The sequence below is a fragment of the Lolium perenne genome, chromosome 2 (genome assembly GCF_019359855.2).
Source record: "Lolium perenne isolate Kyuss_39 chromosome 2, Kyuss_2.0, whole genome shotgun sequence".
In the NCBI taxonomy this organism is placed as follows: Eukaryota; Viridiplantae; Streptophyta; class Magnoliopsida; order Poales; family Poaceae; genus Lolium; species Lolium perenne.
Window position 1 is genome coordinate 35,599,093 of NC_067245.2, and position 22,067 is coordinate 35,621,159.

General features: G+C 45.5%; 1 protein-coding gene across 1 annotated transcript; it reads right to left on the reverse strand.

Annotated features, from left to right (window-relative positions):
* Nucleotides 1-4,039: 4,039 nt before the first annotated feature.
* On the reverse strand, nt 4,040-19,032 carry LOC127331793 (putative disease resistance protein RGA3). The gene is made up of 3 exons (XM_051357993.2): nt 18,897-19,032; nt 17,639-18,757; nt 4,040-6,493 (listed from the first exon to the last, which is right to left on the reverse strand). Exons 2-3 carry the CDS (start codon nt 18,743-18,745, stop codon nt 4,295-4,297), a joined length of 3,306 nt encoding a protein of 1,101 aa, XP_051213953.1. The 5' UTR covers nt 18,746-18,757; nt 18,897-19,032; the 3' UTR covers nt 4,040-4,294.
* Between the last annotated feature and the right edge of the window lie 3,035 nt (nt 19,033-22,067).

Below are 22,067 nucleotides of genomic sequence, written 5' to 3' on the forward strand. Positions count from 1 at the left end.
TTATTTAGCCGTATGTAGCGAAAGCACTAGACTAAAATCCCGTGTGTCCTCGAGAACGTTTGGTCATTATAAGTAAACAAACCGGCTTGTCCTTTGTGGTAAAAAGGATTGGGCCACTCGCTGCAATTGTTACTCTCGCACTTTACTTACTCGTACTTTATTCAACTGTTACATCAAACCCCCCTGAATACTTGTCTGTGAGCATTTACAGTGAATCCTTCATCGAAACTGCTTGTCAATACCTTCTGCTCCTCGTTGGGATCGACATTCTTACTTATCGAAAATACTACGATACACCCCCTATACTTGTGGGTCATCACCTTTATAGACGCCTCCTCCCACTATCTCTGTCACTCTCACTCGCCTACGCAACGCCGCCTCTCTCACGTCCCATCATCTTCTCCAAAGCAAAAAACCCTCTCCCTCTCGCTCTCCTCTGCCGGCGAGATGGACAAGGAGAATGCCAATCCCATCGTCCACGGCGCCGTCGGCTCCAAGCGCGACGCCTCCCTCTTCGACGCCGTCCCCTCAACGGACGTCGCCGCCGTCCCCTCAACGGACGTCGCCGCCGTCCCCTCAACGAACGTCGCCGCCGCCTCCGCTGGTGCATCGGAGGATGCTGCCGCTGGTCGCGGTCAGATCCCGCCGGGATGGGACCCCTACGAGCCGGTGCCGTATGTCCCGCCCCCGAACCGCTACGACACCTCCATAGAGGACCCATGGAACGAGGTAACTACGGTTTGCTTCCTTTTTTGTTCCCCATTCCTTTTTGAACCCTATTTGTGCTGGTGTAGATGGATCCGTGGATGGATGAGTATTGCGCTAATATTTGCGCTGATTTTATTCCATTTTGCTTTGATCCCTCCTTGATTTCGTTTAAGATTTGGGGTTCGGCCGTTCGGTTAATTTATGCAAGTAATAATGGGATCTCAATCAGTTAATTTATGCAAGTAATCATAGGATCTCAATCAGTTATTTTATGCACGAATCAAAAGATATCAACCGTTTAATTTTGCAAATAATCTGGAATGTGTTCAAGTTCAGATCTGGAATTTGTTTATTTGCCTATGATGAATCGGTGGGCACAGATTTTTACACGGAGGGTTCAGCGAACCATTTCTGTGTATAAATCTGTTGTGCATGAGTTTTGGTTCGCTTACACCGTCCCTGTAGACATATAATCGTGTCCACTCTAACTGAGGCTGCCTCTGTTTTTCCTAACTTTATTATCATGCACGTTTGCAACTCATTCACTAATAAATTCCCGTTTGATATGGATCAGCTGTCTGGCAGCGACGTCGGCAGCGACGACGAGCACCATGACGTCAAGACTCGCCAGGTGCTGCGGAGGCTGCAGGTCGGCCAGTACGTCTCCTACCTCGACGTCGCCAAGGGTGTCTACAAGTGCCCCTTCTGCACTAGGAGGCTCGGCGGCACTGACTTCAACTGCGTCCTCACGCATGCCGAGAACATCGGCCACACCAACCCCAAGGTCGGCGCGTCGGTGAACCCCAACTCCTCCCGCGCCAAGCACTTGGCGCTCGGCATGCACCTCCGCAGCATCCAGCGGGTGGAGATCTCCGGCGGGCGCATGCCTCCGCTCAAGCCCAAGGCTCCCAAGGGGAGCAACAAGTGGAGGCAGAGGCAGATGGGGTAGGCGGAGTCCTGGACGTGTCTTCGCTGCCTCCTCCATTTTGTTGTTGGGATCCCTTTGTTGTTAGCTAGGGATCCCTCGTTGTTATGTTGTTAGTATGATGGTGTCAGATCTGCTGTGAAGAACCTCGAACCCTACTATGTTTGGCTGCTGAATGCAGCTTATTATCTATATTATCTATCCCTATTCTACTATATGACCTTGTGAATTTATCGTACATTCCCTGTAGATTTGCTTCTAGATTTAACTACATACATATGGACCAGATGGAGTACTAGATTGGGCTCCCAACTAGATTTGCTGCCATATTGGGCAAACAACGAGGCCAAAAGGCACAAATAAGAATTGAAGAAAGACAGAAATGCAAGCTTCTCTAGATTTAATACTAATTAGGTGAAAAAATGCAGAGAGAAGGAGGCAGAAAAGGTACTCTTAAAAGGGAAATGCCAATGGCCGAGAGAGACAAAACCCAGCTCCTGCTCACGTGCAACCAAACGCTATCTCGTCCTATCCCACGCGGTCCCTTTCTACCAGCCCCACGCGACGCGGGCCCACACGATGCGGCCCCACACGTCAGCACGGAGCGGTCAATTTAACGGGAATCCTGCCGTCTGAGCTGCCTTCTGCGGGTTTCAAACAAGCACTTGGGGAAAACTGAGGAAAAACTAAGGAGCTGGGGAAAACTGAGCACAACTAAGGAACGGAGGGCACGAAAATAGAAATCCCATATATATATGAGGTTTCCAAGAACTAAGTTCTGTATATCCATGGAAAACTTTAGGGTAGGCAAGCAAACGTTTTCCTGATTTGTAGGAAACAGATTTCATATATTTCACTGATCCAAAGGAAACTTTCAGTGCAGATTGCTAGCAATATTTCCTATACATGAGATATACAAGTTCCATATTACACAGCTGTATTAGAAAGGTCCAACATGGCACACCATTCTTTCTATCATATTTTCCCAATGTAAATTATTTTATATTTTGTGATGATTAATTTGTGCAACATGGTAGGCCAAAGAAACAAAATGTGGCCATGGAGAAGGAAGTACTATTCTCCTGGAAAGAAAAAGGAAGAAACTTCCCGTTATTGAACACTTACACTTCTGCAAGCTATTTTTGGTTACTAAGCTTTTGTTGTGCAGTGGTATAAATGAAGGTTTAAATCACGTATTACCAGAGAGAATTCCTGCATATCTTAAATAAGTAAATTTGAGAAATATAGACAAGGTAAATGGCACCATGTTTTGAAACCATCTTTTACTTGTTCCAGTCCTTTGTACATAAAACAAGTTGGATGGCTAATCTATCTATTTCTTTTTTGAAATGGAAAATCTATCTAAATTCAGTGCTGGAGAGAAGTGAATATATCTAGACAGAGAAATAAAGTCAGGAAGAGTTTCCGATTCCCATGATGAAACCTAAAGAGGTGAGCCCTCTACAGGAAGAGTTCGAGCTGGACAACATCATACACATTGTTCATTCTACTAGCAACGACTAAAATTATTTTCATGACTAAGAAGTAAAATGGTGGTGGTGGTGACTATAGAACACAATAACAATAATGCTTAAAGAGGTGTTTTCAACAGGTTGGCTAAAAAGAAGAAACGATGGTAGTTGCATATTTGTTTAAGTACTGTGGATTTATGAGAGAGAAGAGAGAGAGGGAAGGAGATAAGTAACCCAAATTATATCCCTTTTCCCTTAACTAGATTGTGTTGCTATTAAAATCTTAAAATATTTATGCGCATTATATTTATATTTGTTATGAGGAAAAACTAACGATATGATCCGTAGCAACGCACGGCATTCAACTAGTTTGTGGTAGTGTACGTGTTCCGTTCAAAAGCTTACTTTGTTGTAACCGGCGTTGCTTTTTGTAAACCACTTCTTGTTTTACCTTTAGCTTCATTTTCTTTTACAGTAAAGGGTGCATAAACAAAACATGGTTTACAAAGTTTTACAGGCTATATCAGTGATGGGAGATTAGCACAGGCCCCAACCAGATAATCAAATTACTGATTTACTGAAAACTGCAAGAAGGCGGACGATTTTAGAGCTGTCTGATATCGCTGAAAATAGAGCAGCTAAAACACTCCGGCAGCTGGGCAGCGTTTATTTTGGACGTCGCAAATGTGCTGTCAGACTCAAAGGTACTCGGGGATATACACACTAGTCTACCGCAAGTTGCCGCAGCCAGCTTCATGGCACAAGCTTCTGCATTTTCAACCCCAGACCCTCATTCAGAATTCTGGAGATAACATGACACGGAGGGGGTCATGTGCATCCCTGGAAGCCGGGGTTTACACCCCCATTTCGAAAAAAAATGAAACGGAGGGGGCCAGCTTTCGCTGGATAAGAAGAAACCTTACAAGCATCTATCTGAAGGAAGATAGGAAGAAGAAAATTCAATGATTTCCAAGCATTACATATTTATGAACAATCGTGAGCTGTCTGTCTCATAACCAGCCTGACCAAATTTTATTAATCTACTATGTGACCAAAAAACAGATTCTAAAATGTGAATTACGCAAGGAGATAGATATTACAGCCTCTTATTGTATTCTTATAAGCTCGGGGACAGCTGTATGGTGCATATTGTAATACGCCAGACCTTCGTCTTCAGAGGTCAGAGCTGCTATCTGGTAACGGTGAAATTTTCAGGAAGCTGACGCTGCTGTCCAACTTGATATAGCTTGGGTGTGCACCTTGCAGGAGTACCTGTAATCTCCCATGTCTCATCATCCAGCACCATGGTAGAGAGCACAGGGACACCCTCCAGTAACTTAAGCTTCGGGCAACCGTCGATGAAGATCTTCCGCAACTTGGAGAAGCCGCCGATCTTTTTGAGCTTCGGGCAGCAGAGCACATCGAAAGTAACAACCGATGGGAAATTTTCCACAGATGCCAGGATGGTGAGATCTTCTAGATACAGGACTCTCAGATTATACCTGTTGTGGATAGAAAGTCCTAGGGGAAGATGTGTCAGCCTGCAGCTTATGATTCTGAGATGCTCTAAGGCAGGCATGGCCATGGCTTTGCCCTGCTCCTCCTCCCAATCCCACTTCTTCCATCGAGAGAAGTCAACCATAGCTAATATTCTCAGTTTTGGGAAAGGGCTAGTAACAATAGCACCTCCATCCCTACTTGCGAGGCTTTGAAAATCAGGCCCGACAAGCTTGATGGCTGGAGCGATGTTGATTTCCATCTCTTCCAAATTTACCATCTCACACAAACCATTGGGAAGTTGGACGCAGTAGGTCAGGCTCCGTAGAACAATACTCTTCAAGCTCTTAAAGGCCGCCGCTGCTGGAGCTTGCATCCAATTTGGTAGTCGACGGCCAAAGTAGCGTACCAAGATTAGATCCTCCAAGCAAGGTGGAGGGCAGAGCTCATCGAATACTCCTTCAATTCGCTGCTGCTCCACCTCTCCACATTGCTCCTCTCCTTCTCCCTCCTCCCCGTTTGCAGATTGTTCCTCTCCTTCCTCCTCCTCCTCCTTGTCTCCTTCTCCCTTCTCTGCAGATTGCTCCTCCCCTTCTTCCACCTGCTCCTCAATTTGCTCCTCCCCTTCTCCCTTGTCCTCCTCAATTTGCATGTCTCTGACTTTCTTCTCCTCTTCCTCCTTAATTTGTTCCACCCCTTCTTCCATCTCTACATCCTCATCTCTGTAACAGCCCAATTCCAAATATGTGAGATCCTTCTTGTTGCTCAGCATGGCCCTTGCAGCAAATGAATAATCAGGCATATTTTCTAGATATTGTATTGAAAGACTCCTAAGATGACAAAGAGGCCCTAACTCTTCTAAACTGCACCAATCCCCGTCCATCTTTGCTGGGAACCAAAAAATTGAATGTATAATTTTGAAGCCACCAAACCCCCTTGGTACAGTATCAACATTGCACCCAGTTAAATCCAAATATCTTAAACCTGCTAGTTTTGTAATGTTGTCAGGAATCTTGTTCAGCCCTTTACAGTTGACGAGTCCTAGGAACTCAAGAAACTTAATCTTGTGGATGTCTTCTGGCAGTCGAGATATATCTGCAAATACTAGTCTCAAGTACCTCAGGTGCTTCAATTGACAGACAGAATCTAGGAGCAAATCAGACACGGCAGCACCCATATTAAGTACCCGTAAGCTGACAAAACTAGCAAAAGAACCACTAGACATAGTGCTACAGTTGATCATTAATGTTCTCAATGATTCTAGATTTTCTAGGATGCTCCACTCTAGTTCTGAATCATCTAGGTTTAAAGAGAGACGCCGTATTTTTTGGTTAGCTAAAAGAAGATTCCTAATGTCATTTTGGTCCTTTCTAACCACAAGTGCTTCTTCACTGGCCACAAACTGAGCAAAAGAACGGACGACATCATGCATGCTGTAACACCATGTGTTCCAATCTGTATTATCGGCCTCCAAAAGATTCCTGGCGACCAACTCTCGGTGATAGGCTTCTCCTATTTCTTGTAGATCTAGCTCGTCTGATTCTGTACTCCCGTCACCTTGAATAAACCCTTCACTGATCCACATGCTAACAACTTGTTCAAAGGAAGGCGCTGAACCCTTAGCAAAAAGTGAGTAATAAAGAAAGCATTGCTTCAACTCTGGTGTTAAATCATCGTAGCTCAAGTGTACTGAGAAGTTCAGTTCCTCATGCAACCCATCTTCTTTCCATTCAAGATTTTTTTTCAGAACATTCTCCCACTCAACTTTACTTGGACGCCTTGTGCTTAAAAGTCCTCCCATCACTTTAATAGCCAGTGGTAAACCATCACATTTTGCAATAATTTTTATCCCAATATCCTTCAGATGATCAAAAGAATTTTCACTGCTAACCTGCCAATAATATAAGACTACTTCGTTACAGTAATATATGTAGTTCTCTGTGCACATATTCATATTTCATGTACAAAAAGTATGGTTTCGAATAAAATGAAATAGGAACTTTGTTGAAAAAATCACCACCACCGAATATAGAGATACCTTAGAATTGATAATCCATAATAATATAAAAGAGCATAAAATAATGTTAGGCGTTTGCTCCGGTACAACCCCCTCCCCCGAAACTCAGATAAAGTCGAACACAAAGACGGCTGAGATTGCTCGATACCCCTTCGCAATTAAGGGCATGATGTCCTTTTAGAAAACTAAACGGGTATACGTAGCGAATCCCCTCCCTGGCAATCGATCGCTCGAGCAATCACTTTTCATGGCGCGGAAGCGCTCGCGGAGCGAGTCAATTCCCTTTTTATCACGTAGTGTCTTAATTGCGTTCACACATGTTCACACTACCAGCTTGTATTACTACTTTGCAAGTTGCATGCAACCAAGAGCGTTCACACTGCATGCATGCACATGCACAGATCATCTCATGGATTTGCATTTAATGAGCGTTCACACTTTCATAAGTTGTTACATGCATACACATAGCATCCCACTCTTTTTCTTCAGCACGAGGCAGACTCTCAATTCTCTTTTTTGCAATTCCCTTTTGGGTTTTATTTTCATACGGTAATTCATATTTAATGGGGTCCTTTTACAATTCCCTTTTTCGGGCCAGTGGTTTTTAAGGGGGAAAATAACGGGTGGGAAGATCCACTTGCAACTCATATGAACTACCACTTGCTACTCAAATTAAGACTATTTTAAGTTGTAAGCTAACAAAAGTTGCTAAAATATTCTAATTAAAATTTACTTTTTAGGGTTGCTAGTTATTTATATTTACCGTTGATAAATAACGAGGCACCGGGTTGATAACTTGTAAAAAAAAAGAGTCGCTGCATATTTTAAATTAAATTAAAATTTTAGTGTTGATATTTATTTATACTTACCATTGATAAATAGCGGGTCACCGGGTTGATAGCTTGTAAACTAAAAGAGTGTCGCTAAAATATTCTAAATGAAATACTTTTTAGGGTTATTATTTATTTATATTTTACAGTTGATAAATAACGAGGCACCAGGTTGATAGCTTGTAAAATAAAAAAATGTTCGCTAAAATATTCTAAATGAAATACTTTTTAGGGTTGGTAGTTATTTATAATTACCGTTGATAAATAACAGGGCACCGGATTGATAACTTGTAAACTAAAAAGAGTCGCCAAAATATTCGAAATGAAATTAGATTTTTTAGAGTTGGTAGTTTTTTATATTTACTGTTGATAAATAACAGGACACCGGGTTGATAGCTTCTAAACTAAAAAATATTCGCCAAAATGTTTAAAATAAAATTAACTTTGGGGTTGATAATTTTATACATTTACGGTTGATCACTCAAGTGCGGAGGGGTTGATTATTCAAATATAGAGTGTTGATAACTTTTAGCCCGAAAAAAAGTTTCTCGAAACATATCAACATGGGTGCTAGTTTTGAAGATCTCGTTGAGACGGATTTATTGGTAAAAGCGAATCTTCATTTGGAGTTGTTGTTTGAAAGTTAAAACGTTTTGAATTTTCAAATTTGGAAAAAATTCCGCTGACATCAGCAGATTCGTCTATTTGTGCATGCATCCCTCAATAGCCTGCACTAGGTTGATAATTTTATACATTCACCGTTGGTCACTTAAGTACGGATGGGTTGATTATTCAAACAGAGAGGGTTGATAACTTTTAGCCCGAAATAAAGTTTCTCGAAACATATCAACATGGGTGCTAGTTTTGAAGATCTCGTCGAGACGGATTTATTGGTGAAAGCGAATCTTAATTTGAAGTTGTCGTTTGAAAGTTAAAACGTTTTGAATTTTCAAATTTGGAAAAGATTCCGCTGACATCAGCAGATTCGTCTATTTGTGCCTGCATGCAGAACTTTCCCTCAATAGCCTGCACCAGATTGATAAATTTATACATTTACCGTTGATCGCTCAAGTACGGAGGGATTGATTATTCAAATAGAGAGGGTTGATAACTTTTAGCCCAAAAAAAAGTTTCTCGAAACATATCAACATGGGTGCTAGTTTTGAAGATCTCGTCGAGACGGATTTATTGGTGAAAGCGAATCTTAATTTGAAGTTGTCGTTTGAAAGTTAAAACGTTTTGAATTTTCAAATTTGGAAAAGATTCCGCTGACATCAGCAGATTCGCCTTTTTGTGCATACATGCAGAACTTTTCCTCAATAGCCTGCACCAGGTTGATAATTTTATACATTCACCGTTGGTCACTTAAGTACGGATGAGTTGTTAATTTAAACAGAGAGGGTTGATAACTTTTAGCCAGAAAAAAAGTTTGTCGAAACATATTAACATGGGTGCTAGTTTTGAAGATCTCGTCGAGACGGATTTATTGGTGAAAACAGATCTTAAATCGGAGTTGTCGTTTGTGAGATAAAACATTTTGAATTTTCAAATTTGGAAAGATTCTCGCTTACGTCAGCAAATTCGTCTGTTTCTACATGCATGCAAAACTTTCCCTCAATAGCCTCCACTACAGTCCAGAATTTGCCAAAAATGGAAAAAAAGTTTGGTTGAAAATCGATCGCTTATTTCTTCCCTGGCGCGCGAGCGCTAGCTAGGGCAGCCCCGTACGTAGCCCTGTACGAAACCTAAATGACTTACGGTATATCTATACTTGGATACGAAATCGCTTCACACACGACAATTCATGCCTCGTCTTTGTACGATGTTTTCTCCACGGCTTCACCTTATGATAGTTATGGCTCTATGCTAATTTATCCTCTCACCCGTGATCAAGTCAAACCCAAACCTACCATCTACCAACTCCGATCGATCAACCTTGATTTTGGTCTTGTGGCTGGCATCGCTTGGGAGAACATGGGACTGGTGGAAGATCGCATGCCCTCCATGGCACCATCGTTCTTCCAGCGATTGGCTGTTGCTTTGCCTGCTGGTGCCCATTGCAGCCCGAGTCCAACCAGCTCACTACTCACCTCCTTCAGTGGACTCCACAGCCCAGCTTACTGTTCCATCATGTCGCCTCCATGAACGCCGCTGCCCGGCTTACCGTATCCATCTTTTCTGCAGGCGGCCACAAGGACAACGCCACGCGGAGATGGTGAATTGAAGGATGGGATAGGCCGTACGTAGTTCTCTACGCGCTACCGAACAGGCGTGTACGTGATGGTTTACTCGACAGTGTTGCCCTGCTGCGGTCGTGCTCGCTGCCTTGGCCAGCAGCTTGGTTCCGCTGCAGGTGCGCATTAGCTAGTTGGTAGATGAACGACGCCCGCGCGGTTGTAGGATTATACAGGAGTCAGACGCAAATTATTATACGTATTTCACCGAGGTTTTTTACGGTACAATTTACTAGTCCTATGGAGTAGTAGTATTTTGAGAGGTATTTTGGGAAATTCATGTGGTAAGAAAATCATGACATAGATTTAGGCCGATTTGTTACCACAATCAGTGCCACGTTACACTTAATATTTCCATGATACTTATGAAGGATGCATTGACTCTATTTAGTCCACGAACATTTTTTTTAGGGGAACGACCATTTATTTTGTTCACAAGATTTTAACAATACACATGCACACAAAAAATGTGACCATTTTCTGGATGTATGGTTGTATCCTGTTCTGACACTCGGGTTCAGGCAAAGATAGCAGTAGATTTTTCTGTACTGTCTTTAGTAGATACTCCAAGGCCTATTAAGCATCATTTATTTGAAATAATTTAAGGAGATTATGTAAATTTTGGATAAATTTTGTTTCAATTTTAAATACCAAAATCCAAAATGTTTTTTTCGAAATCACCAAAATTTTGGAAATTATGGTCGGTACCGAAATTTATCTCTTCACGAAATATTTTTTTCTTATTCCTAAGACCATACTAGCCGTGGCCCTAATCGGATGTTGTGGAAGCATCGAACATAATTCGTTGTCGTGCCATGTCATTTACCGACATACGGACCAGCCATATCATTGGTATAGCACTTGGTCATCCTAATCTAGTGCCGACCAATTTCCCCGGGCGATGGCAAGCGGAGCGTCCACATCGTTGCAGCTTCCCCATGCGGCGGCGTTAAAGCGTCTCACCGCCTCCTCTCGTACATCTCGTGTTTAAATAAGCCATGGCGTGCCCCCCTCTACTCACATTCCCACAACCCGCAATCGCCTCCTCTCTCTCTCTCTCTCTCTCTCTCTCTCTCTCTCTCTCTCTCTCTCTCTCTCTCTCTCTCTCTCTCTCTCTCTCTCTCTCTCTCTCTCTCCGACTCTAAGCACCGGCGGAGGCTGACGATATCGTAGGGCAGCAATGGAAGTGGCCGCAGCTCCGGTGGCGTGGCCGTGAAGGGACTTGGCCCGTAGTTTGATGGTAGACACGGTGTGGGCTCTCTACCACAACTGAGATGGGGCGTTGATGGACATGGAGTGTGCTTCCCTCTCTGGGATGCCAATAACGTTGAGAACAAAACCATGACGGCCACGAATGCTGGTATGGTGTTCTCAGGTGCACCCTCGATATTTCCATCGCCCATGTCTAGGGCGACGGAGTGCATATGTCTCTTCTGCCACCATCTGCACTATGTGCAGAGACATGATGTTCTTTGAGGAGGACGACAACACCATCGTCGTCTTCGGTGGATCTCCTTTTGTCCCCACCTTTGTGCACCCCGACCTTCGTTGTCCCAAAGTGAGCTGGAGGAGGAGTCAGTCTCCCCGCGGAGGAAGCGGGTGGCACCATGCGACACTGTCTTTCACGAGCCAGCACGACAGCCATCGCCCCCTCGCGGTCGGATCACCTTTTGCCGCCCGAAGAAGGAGCAGGGGTCCCAGACGAAGAAGGCCAACGAGAAGCCTTGGTTCAAGGACGTCGGGGGCCATGTGTTGTTGCGCTCCACCGATAACCCCGAATACAACCCATAGCTCGTGCTTGCCTTGAAGAATCATGCTACGACTTGAGAGCGATGGCGGCGCCCTTGTCTATCGCTATTGCATGGTCAAAGCACGAGACATGCAACTATGTCGACCTGGCATCGGCAACAATGGCTCAGTACGAGGCGGTGAAGGCGCAATCACCGGATGGATATAATAGATGTATAGATAGTATATAACAAGCCATATGGATATCTAGATAAATGAAAAATATCACATGATTTAAAATACAATAACTAGGAAAAAATAGGGTGGCCCAAATCAAGAACTATCTGATCTCAAAACGGAGAAACTTACCACTGCCATTTAGATAGAACTGCATCTTCATTGCAATGGAGTTTTGAACTATTATAAATTTTGTTTTGCTAATCATGAATCAATCGAGGATTTATCAAATCTCGTCACCCAAAACCACGGAACCTATCCGTCCAAAAAATTTACTCTAATAACAAGCAATACATTGTTTTAATACGTGAGAAAATTACTATCATTCTAGTTATTTTGTATATACATATTAACGAATTTTTAAGTTCTAGATCAAGATTTGGGCACTGTATTTGAATTTTGCTCCACCACCGTTTGTTAGAGATAAACAAGAAACTAGTTTAGTACTTTCTCTCTCTATGAATGTAAAGAGATCCAATACAATGGATCCAATATATTGAATGTGTTAAGCAGAGGAAAAGTTTCCTTTATTTGATGATCAGTTTTTTTTGCGCCTACCAAATCTGCACTTAGGTGAGAAAATACTACTCTTCAAATCAAGTAGTATTGATCAAATTGAACCATTGGATCTGCCATACTAGACGGTTAATATTATCCGGTCCCTACCGTAAAAGGGCCCATTTCACCGCTGGTTTGGATATGGGCTTAATTAATTAATAGTCAAATTACCCGTAAGCCCAGACTGAGCTTGGGGGAGGGGTTGTACTGGAGCAAGCCTCGTAATAATGTTAAATGGTCATATAGAAGAATTTAACTTCATAAATAAAATGATTTTTTATATTTTTCCCGAGAAAACACAATAGACTATTACGTTTCATTTCGTTGAAAAGGCAGAGTACATATTTACAAGCCTCCTAAGAGGTTTACAGGGTGACCAAGAGAAAAAAACATCAATGAACATCCCAGGTTGTTGGCCACACATCTCTTAGGCCCTTGGCTCAGATTTTTGATATTAATTAAAACAATTGCATTTCTGTACCACCCTAAAAACGTGTGACTTGGTTTTTAGACAACTCATACTTTCCATCTATATACACTAATAATTCACTAAAGGCTTGTGAATTATGTTTTTTATGGCAGTAATTAAAAAAATGTCAACACTACTTGAAATCATTACTGTAAGTTCCCGGATAAAGAATGGAAGGAGACCGAGGATTGATTTGACGAAAAGTCGAGCAGTTCCTTTTTGAGGAAAAGTCGAGCAGGTGGAAGGGTATAAGCTAAAGTCCGAATGTATGAAGGAAGGCATGTTCTTAGCTATAGTGCTAATGTCTTATCTAGTATCATGCACATTGGTTCTATAAAAATATAGATGTGGAAGCTAATTAAGAAGGAGAGGTAAGATTAGAGTAACCAAAACTTCTACAGTACCCAAAAATTAATTTAGACCATCTATTTTTTTCTGATCTAGTGAACAGATTTTGCCTGTACTACAAGATAAGAGTGACGGAGTACCACCAACTAATGATATGGAGTACCCTCAACCTTCATTCGTGCGGGTAAAATCGTAAAATTAACGGAGAATAACTATCTGTGCAAATTAAAACGAGGTGAATAATCATGAGGAACCGCCGTGGATAATCATCGGAAATGACGTTTAACCAATCTGCCATTGTTGAGTAGACAAGCTTTATCCATGATGGCCTGGCGATTCTGACGTCGACCAAACGCATCACTACCGGCCTACCACCCTCTCTATTGTCTATCGGCGAAACTGTGCAGCCGACCAGCCTGTGAGGCGGTTGTTCAGGGGAGTTGGTGGGCGGTGACGGAGGGCCATGGGCGGCGCCGCTGGGCGTGGACGGGGCCTGACCATCTCCACCGGACCGGCGACAAGGAAGGAGTGGTGCACCGTGGGCGCCCTCCGCGCAGTGGTGCTCTGCGCCGCCTCGATCTGATCTTGGGTTTCGGCCAAGATCTGGACCGGGTGAGTCTGGGCGCAGTCCTGGTGTTGGTCCTTGCCACACCGCCCTCTCCTTGTCTACCGATCTGGTTTGTAGTTGACCGGCGGCGAGGGGGGCTGCTAGTCCTGCGAATAATGGTGGTGGTCCTCGGATTCCTATCGCGCCAAGTGAAGATCGGTCGGAAGCTTCTTCCCACCAGGTTGGCTAGATTGTCGTGTTCCGAAAGGCCCTGCCGGCGAAATTCATTGTGCAATCAATGCCTGAAGATTGCTGGGTTGGATGTTTGCGGTCGTGTGCACCCATGTTTTTTCTGACCGTTTGATTTCAGAGGGAGAGCTTCGAAGCTCCGTTGGCTATTAATATCATGGAGCTCGTTTTCTTTCCATGGTGCTGGCGGAGAAGGTCATGAAAGCCGAGATCGATGGAAGAGCAATGGTGATTGGATCTTGGTGGTGAGGTGGAATTATCTTGGTGTTCGTGACTTCAAACATCGACTTATATGTGGGGGCGACTGCACAAGAAAAGTTCAGAGTTCTATCTTTCAGGGTGAAAATTTAAGGTCTAGACTTAATTGGTTGTGCCTGGCAATGTTCTTGTTGACGACGTTGTTTTGAGAGTGATGACTTTTTTCAGGGTGAAAACCTAAGATCTGTGATCGAGCGACGACAACGTTTGTGCACTGTTTTCTTCTTAGAGGCGCCGCTTATGGAGAAGCTAATCTTCCTGTGTTGTCTTGGTGGTGCCAGTGTTGTTGTTTTAAGTTTCCGATCTCTGTAGCGGGACTTTTTTTTTGTAATTCTTCTCCCTTTTTTTTGGTTGTGTGCATCCTTTATGACATTAGGATATGATGTTGTTGTCGAGGCTGGGTGTAATTGGTATCTCCGCAATATTAATATATGCTCTTTATTGAAAAAATACACACCCACGACGGCCCTAACATCTTGGAAGCTCCTACGTAGGAGAGCAGCGAGTTCCCCTCCAGCAGCGCCCGGTTGAGAGCAAGTCAAGAGGAGAATACCCGCCAAGATCTACGCCCGATCGGAAGGAAGAAGGTATTACGCTCGATCTGGATCATTATAATTTGATAGGGGAGAAAATACTAAACTGCCCTCATAAACGGAGGGTCAGATTTTAATGGCACTCCCATGTCTCTTCGAGGAGTACCAGATACCATAAAATTCCTCTAGTGTAACATATGTGGATACCGTATCATAGCACATAGCATGAGAAAAAATTAACGACAAATAAATCTTGTACACACATTTGTATTGTGATTCTAAATAACAATAATATAGCATAACTATGATACGACTTCATGATATTACTCACTAAAGAGATAGTATCATCAGGGAGTGGTGTTTTGGCACATGAAATCATATGATCCCTTCATATTAAAATACATCTTAGATACATTTTGAAACATTAAAAAATTAAAACAAAAAATTCGCACGTACATCTTCACGTGCTACACGTCCACAAAGTTGTTTCATAAAAATTAGACTTGTCTTGTGGCATGTGTAAAAAAGATAAATTTTTGTGCTAAAAATAAGGTTTTGTTACAACATAAATTTTCTCTTTTATATATAGACCACAAAATACCGGTTTTTTCTCGTAACTTGAGGAGCACATATATATTGTGGAGATTTACATGTAGATTTATTTATCAAAAAATTTCAACACTAGAGGGAGCATACGCATCCGGAAAACAAATTAATTTTTCGTATCATACAAAAATATCATATACATGATACTACATAATACTTACCACTATAATCAGCCTAAATTGGAGTTTAACTTTCTAAGACAACTATTAGCCTGGTGGCACGGGTGGGACCGTGGAAACTCTAAACCCGCATGGCCGCAGCCAGGCAGAAGAGGAATTTGAGGGTCGTTAGCAGAATATAGACAGCTGATCATCTACGAGGATCTCGCAAATGTCTACCGCCTGCCCGGCCAAAAGCGAAGAAATAGGCAGCGGGCGCCTATGTCCACAGAGTGCGGCGTGGACTTTTTCGATAAACAGAATATATTAATATTGAAGAGTACCGATTATAACTAGCCTCTGTAATAACATAATATTCTATTGGTAGTACAAATGCACGCTTGTAAAAAAGGAAAAAAAAATCCCACTACGGTATTTCAGCTCTAGCAGCAACAATATATTCACCACCAAGACAACACCCGAACTTCAGGCTCTCCAAAAGCGATGCCTCTAAGAAGGGAACAGTGCACAAGCACCGTCGTCTCCCGATCGAAAGATCTTAGTTTTTCACCCTGAAGATAGTCCCCACTCTCAAAACAATGTCTTCAACAAGGTCATTACTAGGCACAACCAATTAAGGTTAGACCTTGGATTTTCACCCTGAGAGGTAAGAGTCTGAAATTCACATGTGCTGCCGCCCCCACTTGTATACTAATGCTGTGAAACCCATAATACCAAGCAAGTTCCTCAACAACATAGATACCTGAACCTCCATCGTAGTCCTGAATCCAACCTTCATAATATCCTCCGGCTCTGATTTCACCATGGATTAGAAAGTCGTGTGATGGTCACATAGAACAGAGCTTCGCGTCGCTCCATCCAGAACCGATCGGTCGGAATAAAAATATGGGTGCGCACGACCGAATACCACCCGATCCAGCAAACTCCACGCATAGGTGCAATGTTACATTTGCCGGCATAGCCTTCCGAACCGGCAGTCATGGGCCATCAACAGGTAAGGCGGCGGCAGCGAAAAGGGGAGTGTACGAGGGAGTCAAGGTCGTCTCGGAGCGGCGAGCCGTAGGCGGCAAGGTCGCCGGCGGACCAGTGTAGGGAGACGGAGGTGGCGGACATGGACCAGAGCGCGATGACAGCGAGGGCCCACACCTTGTACCGTTCGTTTCCAAGGAAGGCGGCCTCCGCGCCCACGCCCACAGAGGAGGCGGCAGGGATGGCGATCTTGTTCGCCTGCAGAAGCGGCGCGGAGGTGGGGTTGTCACCGGAGAGGGCCTTCATGCTGCGTCGGTGGTGGTGGGGCGGGCAGGGATGACACTTCACCAGATCCGGCCCTACCACGCAGCGAAGAAGATCTGGGAAGGCGGCACGGGAGATCCACCCATATCAGAGCTAGGTGTCGTCCAAACACCATCCGCCCCAGCCCAGCATCCGCTGCCGGCCATGGCACTGCCGGAGAAGGTCTCCACCACCACCCCGACGCAGGGTCGCCGCCCTGGTCGCAGATCAGCGACTCGCCGACTCTCGCTGCCCTAGCAGCTCCAACGACAGACTCCGCCTTCCACCGCCCCAAGTCACCTTCCGCGGCGAGGGGATCCGCCAGCACCGCGGAGAGGGGATCCGGTGGCACCAGCGGCAAGGGCATCCGGCGGCAGGGGTGTTGCTAGGCGGCGGCGGCGGGAGCGCTCCTGGCGCCTCCCTGGGAGAGACGCGAGGGATACCTGTCCTGGTAGATTTTGTACTGTCAGGCCCTGCCGTGTGTGTGTGTGAAAGAGGGGAAGAGAAAGCAAGGAGCTTCAGTCGCGTGGACTGGGAGGTACTAGCAACGTGAATTCCCCTCACTACCTGAAGCGACAAATTTCCCTCACTACCTGAAGCGACAAGTTAATGGGCCGCGAAACCAGTAACACCTGAGATTTTATTTACCTTTTATTTTACAAAATTTAACCAGTTAAAAATATGCCAACATCAAAATAATAAGATCAATATTATTAAAATCATCGCAAAATATATTTTCATTTCTTATGCATTAGGTATTATAGATGTTACTAATATTTTACCAGTATAATTGGCCAATGTTTACGAAGTTTAACTTTACGTAAACCCAATATACACGGTAATTAAAACAGAGTGAGTACTTTGTTAAGCATTATGTCTGGTGGCGCGCGAATTAGTGTAGACCACATTATTAGTTCTTGTGTTTCTATACTACTTTCTCCCTTCTACTTTTCAGATATTTTGATAAATCAATTAAGCCTGACAAAACATCTTATAAGAATAAACAGAGCGCGTTTCACTGAGTTACTGACCTCAGGTAGCGGCAGTTGTTTCTTGAGCAAGGACCAAGCATCTTCATCTTCTAGTTTTCTGACACGGAGTTGGTTGCCACCAGATGCTCCCACCCTCCGAGCAACATCTTCCTTTCTAGAGGTGATCATGACTCTGCTCCCAGGTTGTGTACAACTGGCGTTAGCAACGGGGACCTGGAGGATGTCTTTCCATACAGTGTCGCTCCATAAATCATCCAAGACCAGCAGAAACTTGTTCGCCGAGAGGGCCTCGGTGAGGGTCCTCTCGAGGATGGACTCGTCTTTCTCCTCATTGTGCTCCCCCCCGGCGTGGGTGATGGCGGACCTTAGCAGCTCCACCTTGTCAAAGTGCTGAGTTACACTCAGCCATATCTTGGTTTTGAACTCTTCCTTGATAGTCTCGCTTGCGAAGATCTTCTTTGCGAGGAAGCTCTTGCCCATGCCGCCCTGGCCAACGATGGCCACCACCTTAAAGTCTCTGCCATCGTGGGCGATTAGCTTCTGCACAAGCTGCTCTGCATCCTCCTCGATGTTCTCCCCCACGGCTTCAGACTTGTTGTACCCCGACGTCGTCTTGTTCCTTGGACGTGCCGGATTTGTCAGCTTCCTCCGTTCCTGGTAGGAGCCGAGGTTGATGAAATTGAGCTTGGTGGCATCCTTGCGGATGGTGTCCAGATCCTCGTTGAGCTTCTTGATGCGGCTGCCCGTCTCGTGTGCGAACACGGGGTTCCGAAGACAGAATAGCAACGGCTGGAAACAGCCCTGCAGCTTCTTCTTCATGTACCTTCCAAGAGGACTTGAACGGTTGGAGGCACCGCCGCCTGCGGGGCGCTCTTCCGGTCGCTCCATGGCCTCAAGCTGGCAGAGCTCAAGGATGTCGCTAGCCTCGTACATGACGTCCTTGAGCTTCCCCACCCACACCTTGACGCTCTTGTCAGTGATGCGTTTCCTGTCGGCGTCTGTGAGGTAGTCCTGGAGGTACACCAAGTTGCCGTTCAGCTTCCGGATCTCGACTTCAACGCCCAGCAGCATGCTCACTTCTTCTTCAGCTAAGTCCGAGATCATCTTCTTCACGTAGGGCGCCAAAGCATCCAGGACAACAGCCATAGCTCAAGCTTCCTGATTATCATAAAAATTAACATATAGATTCATGGGTACATACATAGACTGCTCCAAAATGAACAGTGCCTACGTAAACTGCACATAAACAGCAGGTAGATGCATCATAAAAAGAGGAAAGGAATAAACTATCTGTCACCTCAGTTTGCAGCAAGGGAGGGGAATTTCGGCTCTTCCGAACAGGAGTATTCAGCGGTGAAGGGCGAGATGAGCAGGCCAGCACTGGGAACGTCTATAAAGGCGATCCAGATCGGGGAGACGCCCGATCAAACTTCCAGATCAGGGTGACAAGTGTTCAGTTAGCCCCAAGCGACACAAGGAAAAAAAAAGTTTCGCCTAACTCCTAAATCACTAATAAATGGAGACTAAGAGATCTCCAGCCGCGTCCCCAAAAGCGATTTGGGGCGCGCCGGATAAAAAAATATTCCTAGTCGCGTCCCCCAAAGCCTCTTTTTGTCCGGCGCAGCCCGATACGGTGTCCGGCGCCCCGAGCCCGTCCCCGCCCCATAGGGGACGCACCGGTGACACCGGACGCACCGAAAAGCGTTGCGAAGCGACGCGGGCCCGACCCGTCAGCGGCTCGGAAGCCTAAAACCTCGTCGCCTACCTTTGGTCAAGCGACATTAATGGCGTCCCAGTTTTCCCAGGCGACGCAGGGAAGCGTCTCGTCGTGCATGGCCGCGTGGCCGTCCACGCCGGCGTTATTGCATGCAACCATCCGCTGCCGCCGCTGTACATTAAGAGGCCCTGCGGTTCGTCCCAATCTCTCACCGCTCTCAAACCTTCTCCTCGCCGCCCCTAGATCTTCTCCTCGTCGCTCCAAGCAATGTCATCCTCGTCCTCCCGCAAGATCGCCGCGGCGAACGGCTTCGGCCGCGGCAGTCTAACCGTGAAGCAGGCGTGGGCGCTCTACCACGCGGGATATCCAGTCCCGCTGGACATTTTTTTTTTGAAATGGGGTACACCCCAGCCTCTGCATCGGTTGATGCTCACAGCCTTTTATTAATCATAGAAAAATTCAAAGCTTACAACTCAAGGATCAACGAGGGTCGTTACAAAAATCAACCATCGAAATAGCAAAAGATTACAAAGTGCTCTAAACATCTTGTAGTCTCTTAACAGGCCGCCAAGAAGCCTCGTAGAAAATATCCTGGGCAACCATTTGAAGTCGGTTGGATCAAGAAATCATGCACTCCCGCTGGTCCTCCGGGAGCAAGAAACGCCATAGCTGGATCCAGTGGACCATAGTGTGGATAACCTGTAGAAAGAAGCAGCGGCGGTTGGAAGATGGCAATGAACGGCATTGGCATCCCTCCGCCGCCGACGCCGGGCACGGAGCGCTAGAAGGACGCTATCAGGGCCTGGCGGGCTGAACTCACCGCCCAGGAGCGGGCGGATCCGACCTGGGCGGCGAAGAACAACGACGACTGGTGGGCCACGTACTTCAAGGCCAAGTACGACGTCGAGATGCGCAGCACCACCGGCCTCATCGACGGGCCGAACAGCTGGAACAGGGACGGGCGCGCCCTGTTCTGGGGCGTTCCGGGGCGCACCCTCGACAACGTCATCTGCGGCATCCGCAACGGCGCTCCAAGGTTAGAGGCGCCTCCCTCATCGCCACTGTCTCCCGCTGCGCAATGGCAGCCGAGGAGGACCACATACTCGTCCTCCTCGAACTCTTTTTCCTCGGGACTGGCCTGATCGACGCAGTCCTCGTCGTACCGCTCGGCACCCTACACCGTCCCCAATCGCGTGAAGGAGGAGCCGGCGACGCCCGTCAATCCGAGGCGCGGCGGCAGCGGTAGTGGCAGCCGGAGGCAGCAAGAGAGGCGCGGCGGCGCTCTCCTCATCCCGAAGCCGGAGGTGAAGGAGGAGCTGGAGGAAGCGTCGCAGGAGGCGCTGCTCGCGGAGTACGAGCGGCAGCAGCGCCTCATCGCCAGCAGTGACAACCACGAGGACTGCCCAGGGCTGCGAGCGGCGTTCTCAGCGTCGCTCAACGACAAGGACGCCAGGAGGGGCGACGTCGAGACAGCGATCACCATGTCCATCCGCGACTCCGGCAAGCCGCTCATGGACCTCACCGACGACGGCGAGGCGGGGCCAAGCGGCCTGGTGAAGGACGAGCTCGTCGACGAGCCCGACGAGCGCGTCAAGCAGGAAGTCATCACCGATGATATGTACAACTTCCATCAGTACTACGACGCCTCCGGCCGCCGCAGGTACTACTAAATTAGGTTTAGTTTAAATTTAGTCGAATGTTCGAATCTATGTAATATATACCAAGTTTGGATGAATTTAGTTGAATCTCGCACAAGTTTAAAATTTCCGAAATTTTATTTGGGGGACGTGACTGGGAGCGACGTCCCCCAAACGCGGCACGAACAAAACACGTCCCCCAAATGCTCGATCCGGCGCTGTTTGGGGGACGGTTTGGGGGACGCGACTGGAGATGCTCTAAAGAACTCACCTTTAGTCCTGGTTATCAACCAGGACTAAAGACCCTCTACGTGGGCTCGGGCGTGCGTCAGGGCGGAGGACCTTTAGTCCCGGTTTGTAACACCAACCGAGATTTAAGATTTCTACGGGAATTTTTTTATTTTATTTTTTTCTAATTTTCCCATTCTTTTTTTTCAGAATTTCTAGTATTTAAGTTATTTAACCAGTTTAGTCTCTAACTATACTTATGTCTAGTAAAATTACTTACTCGTGGCTAAATTTTCCGGTCGGTCACTCATCCTCCCACTACTCCAACACTAGCATGCTAAACTTTCAAGTTCCTTCCGTCCCACTTCCAAGTGCTTTGCGCGCATGTTATCGATATTAGTTTCATATCAATCGTTTTAACAATGTCACACTTCTTTATTGTTTAAATTCCAAATAATTACTTTAATAAGAAAATAATGATTTAATAATTGTTGGAGATATGCCCAAGAGGCAATAATAAAGTGGTTATTATTACATCTTTGTGTTTATGATAATAGTTTGCATCTCATGCTATAATTGTATTGACCAGAAACATTAATACATGTGTGTTATGTAAACATAAAAGAGTTCCTAGTAAGCCTCTTGTTAAACTAGCTTCTTGATTAATAGATGATCATAGTTTCATGATCATGAACATTGGATGTTATTAATAACAAGGTCATATCATTAGGTGAATGATGTGATGGACATACACCCGTAGTAAGCGTAGAATATGATCAAGTTATTTAGTTCTTTATGCTTCAAGCTATATTTTGCATAGTAACTTAATTCTTCGACCATGAGATCTTGTTAATCACCTACACCGGATGGATGCTTTGATGACACC

Bases quoted from the DNA above. Each gene is read 5' to 3' on its own strand.
- LOC127331793 (XM_051357993.2), bottom strand. From the start codon at position 18,745: ATGGCTGTTGTCCTGGATGCTTTGGCGCCCTACGTGAAGAAGATGATC. The intron at 6,494-17,638 runs GTCAGTAACTCA...TATTATTGGCAG, and splicing joins AACAACTGCCGCTACCTGAG to GTTAGCAGTGAAAATTCTTT.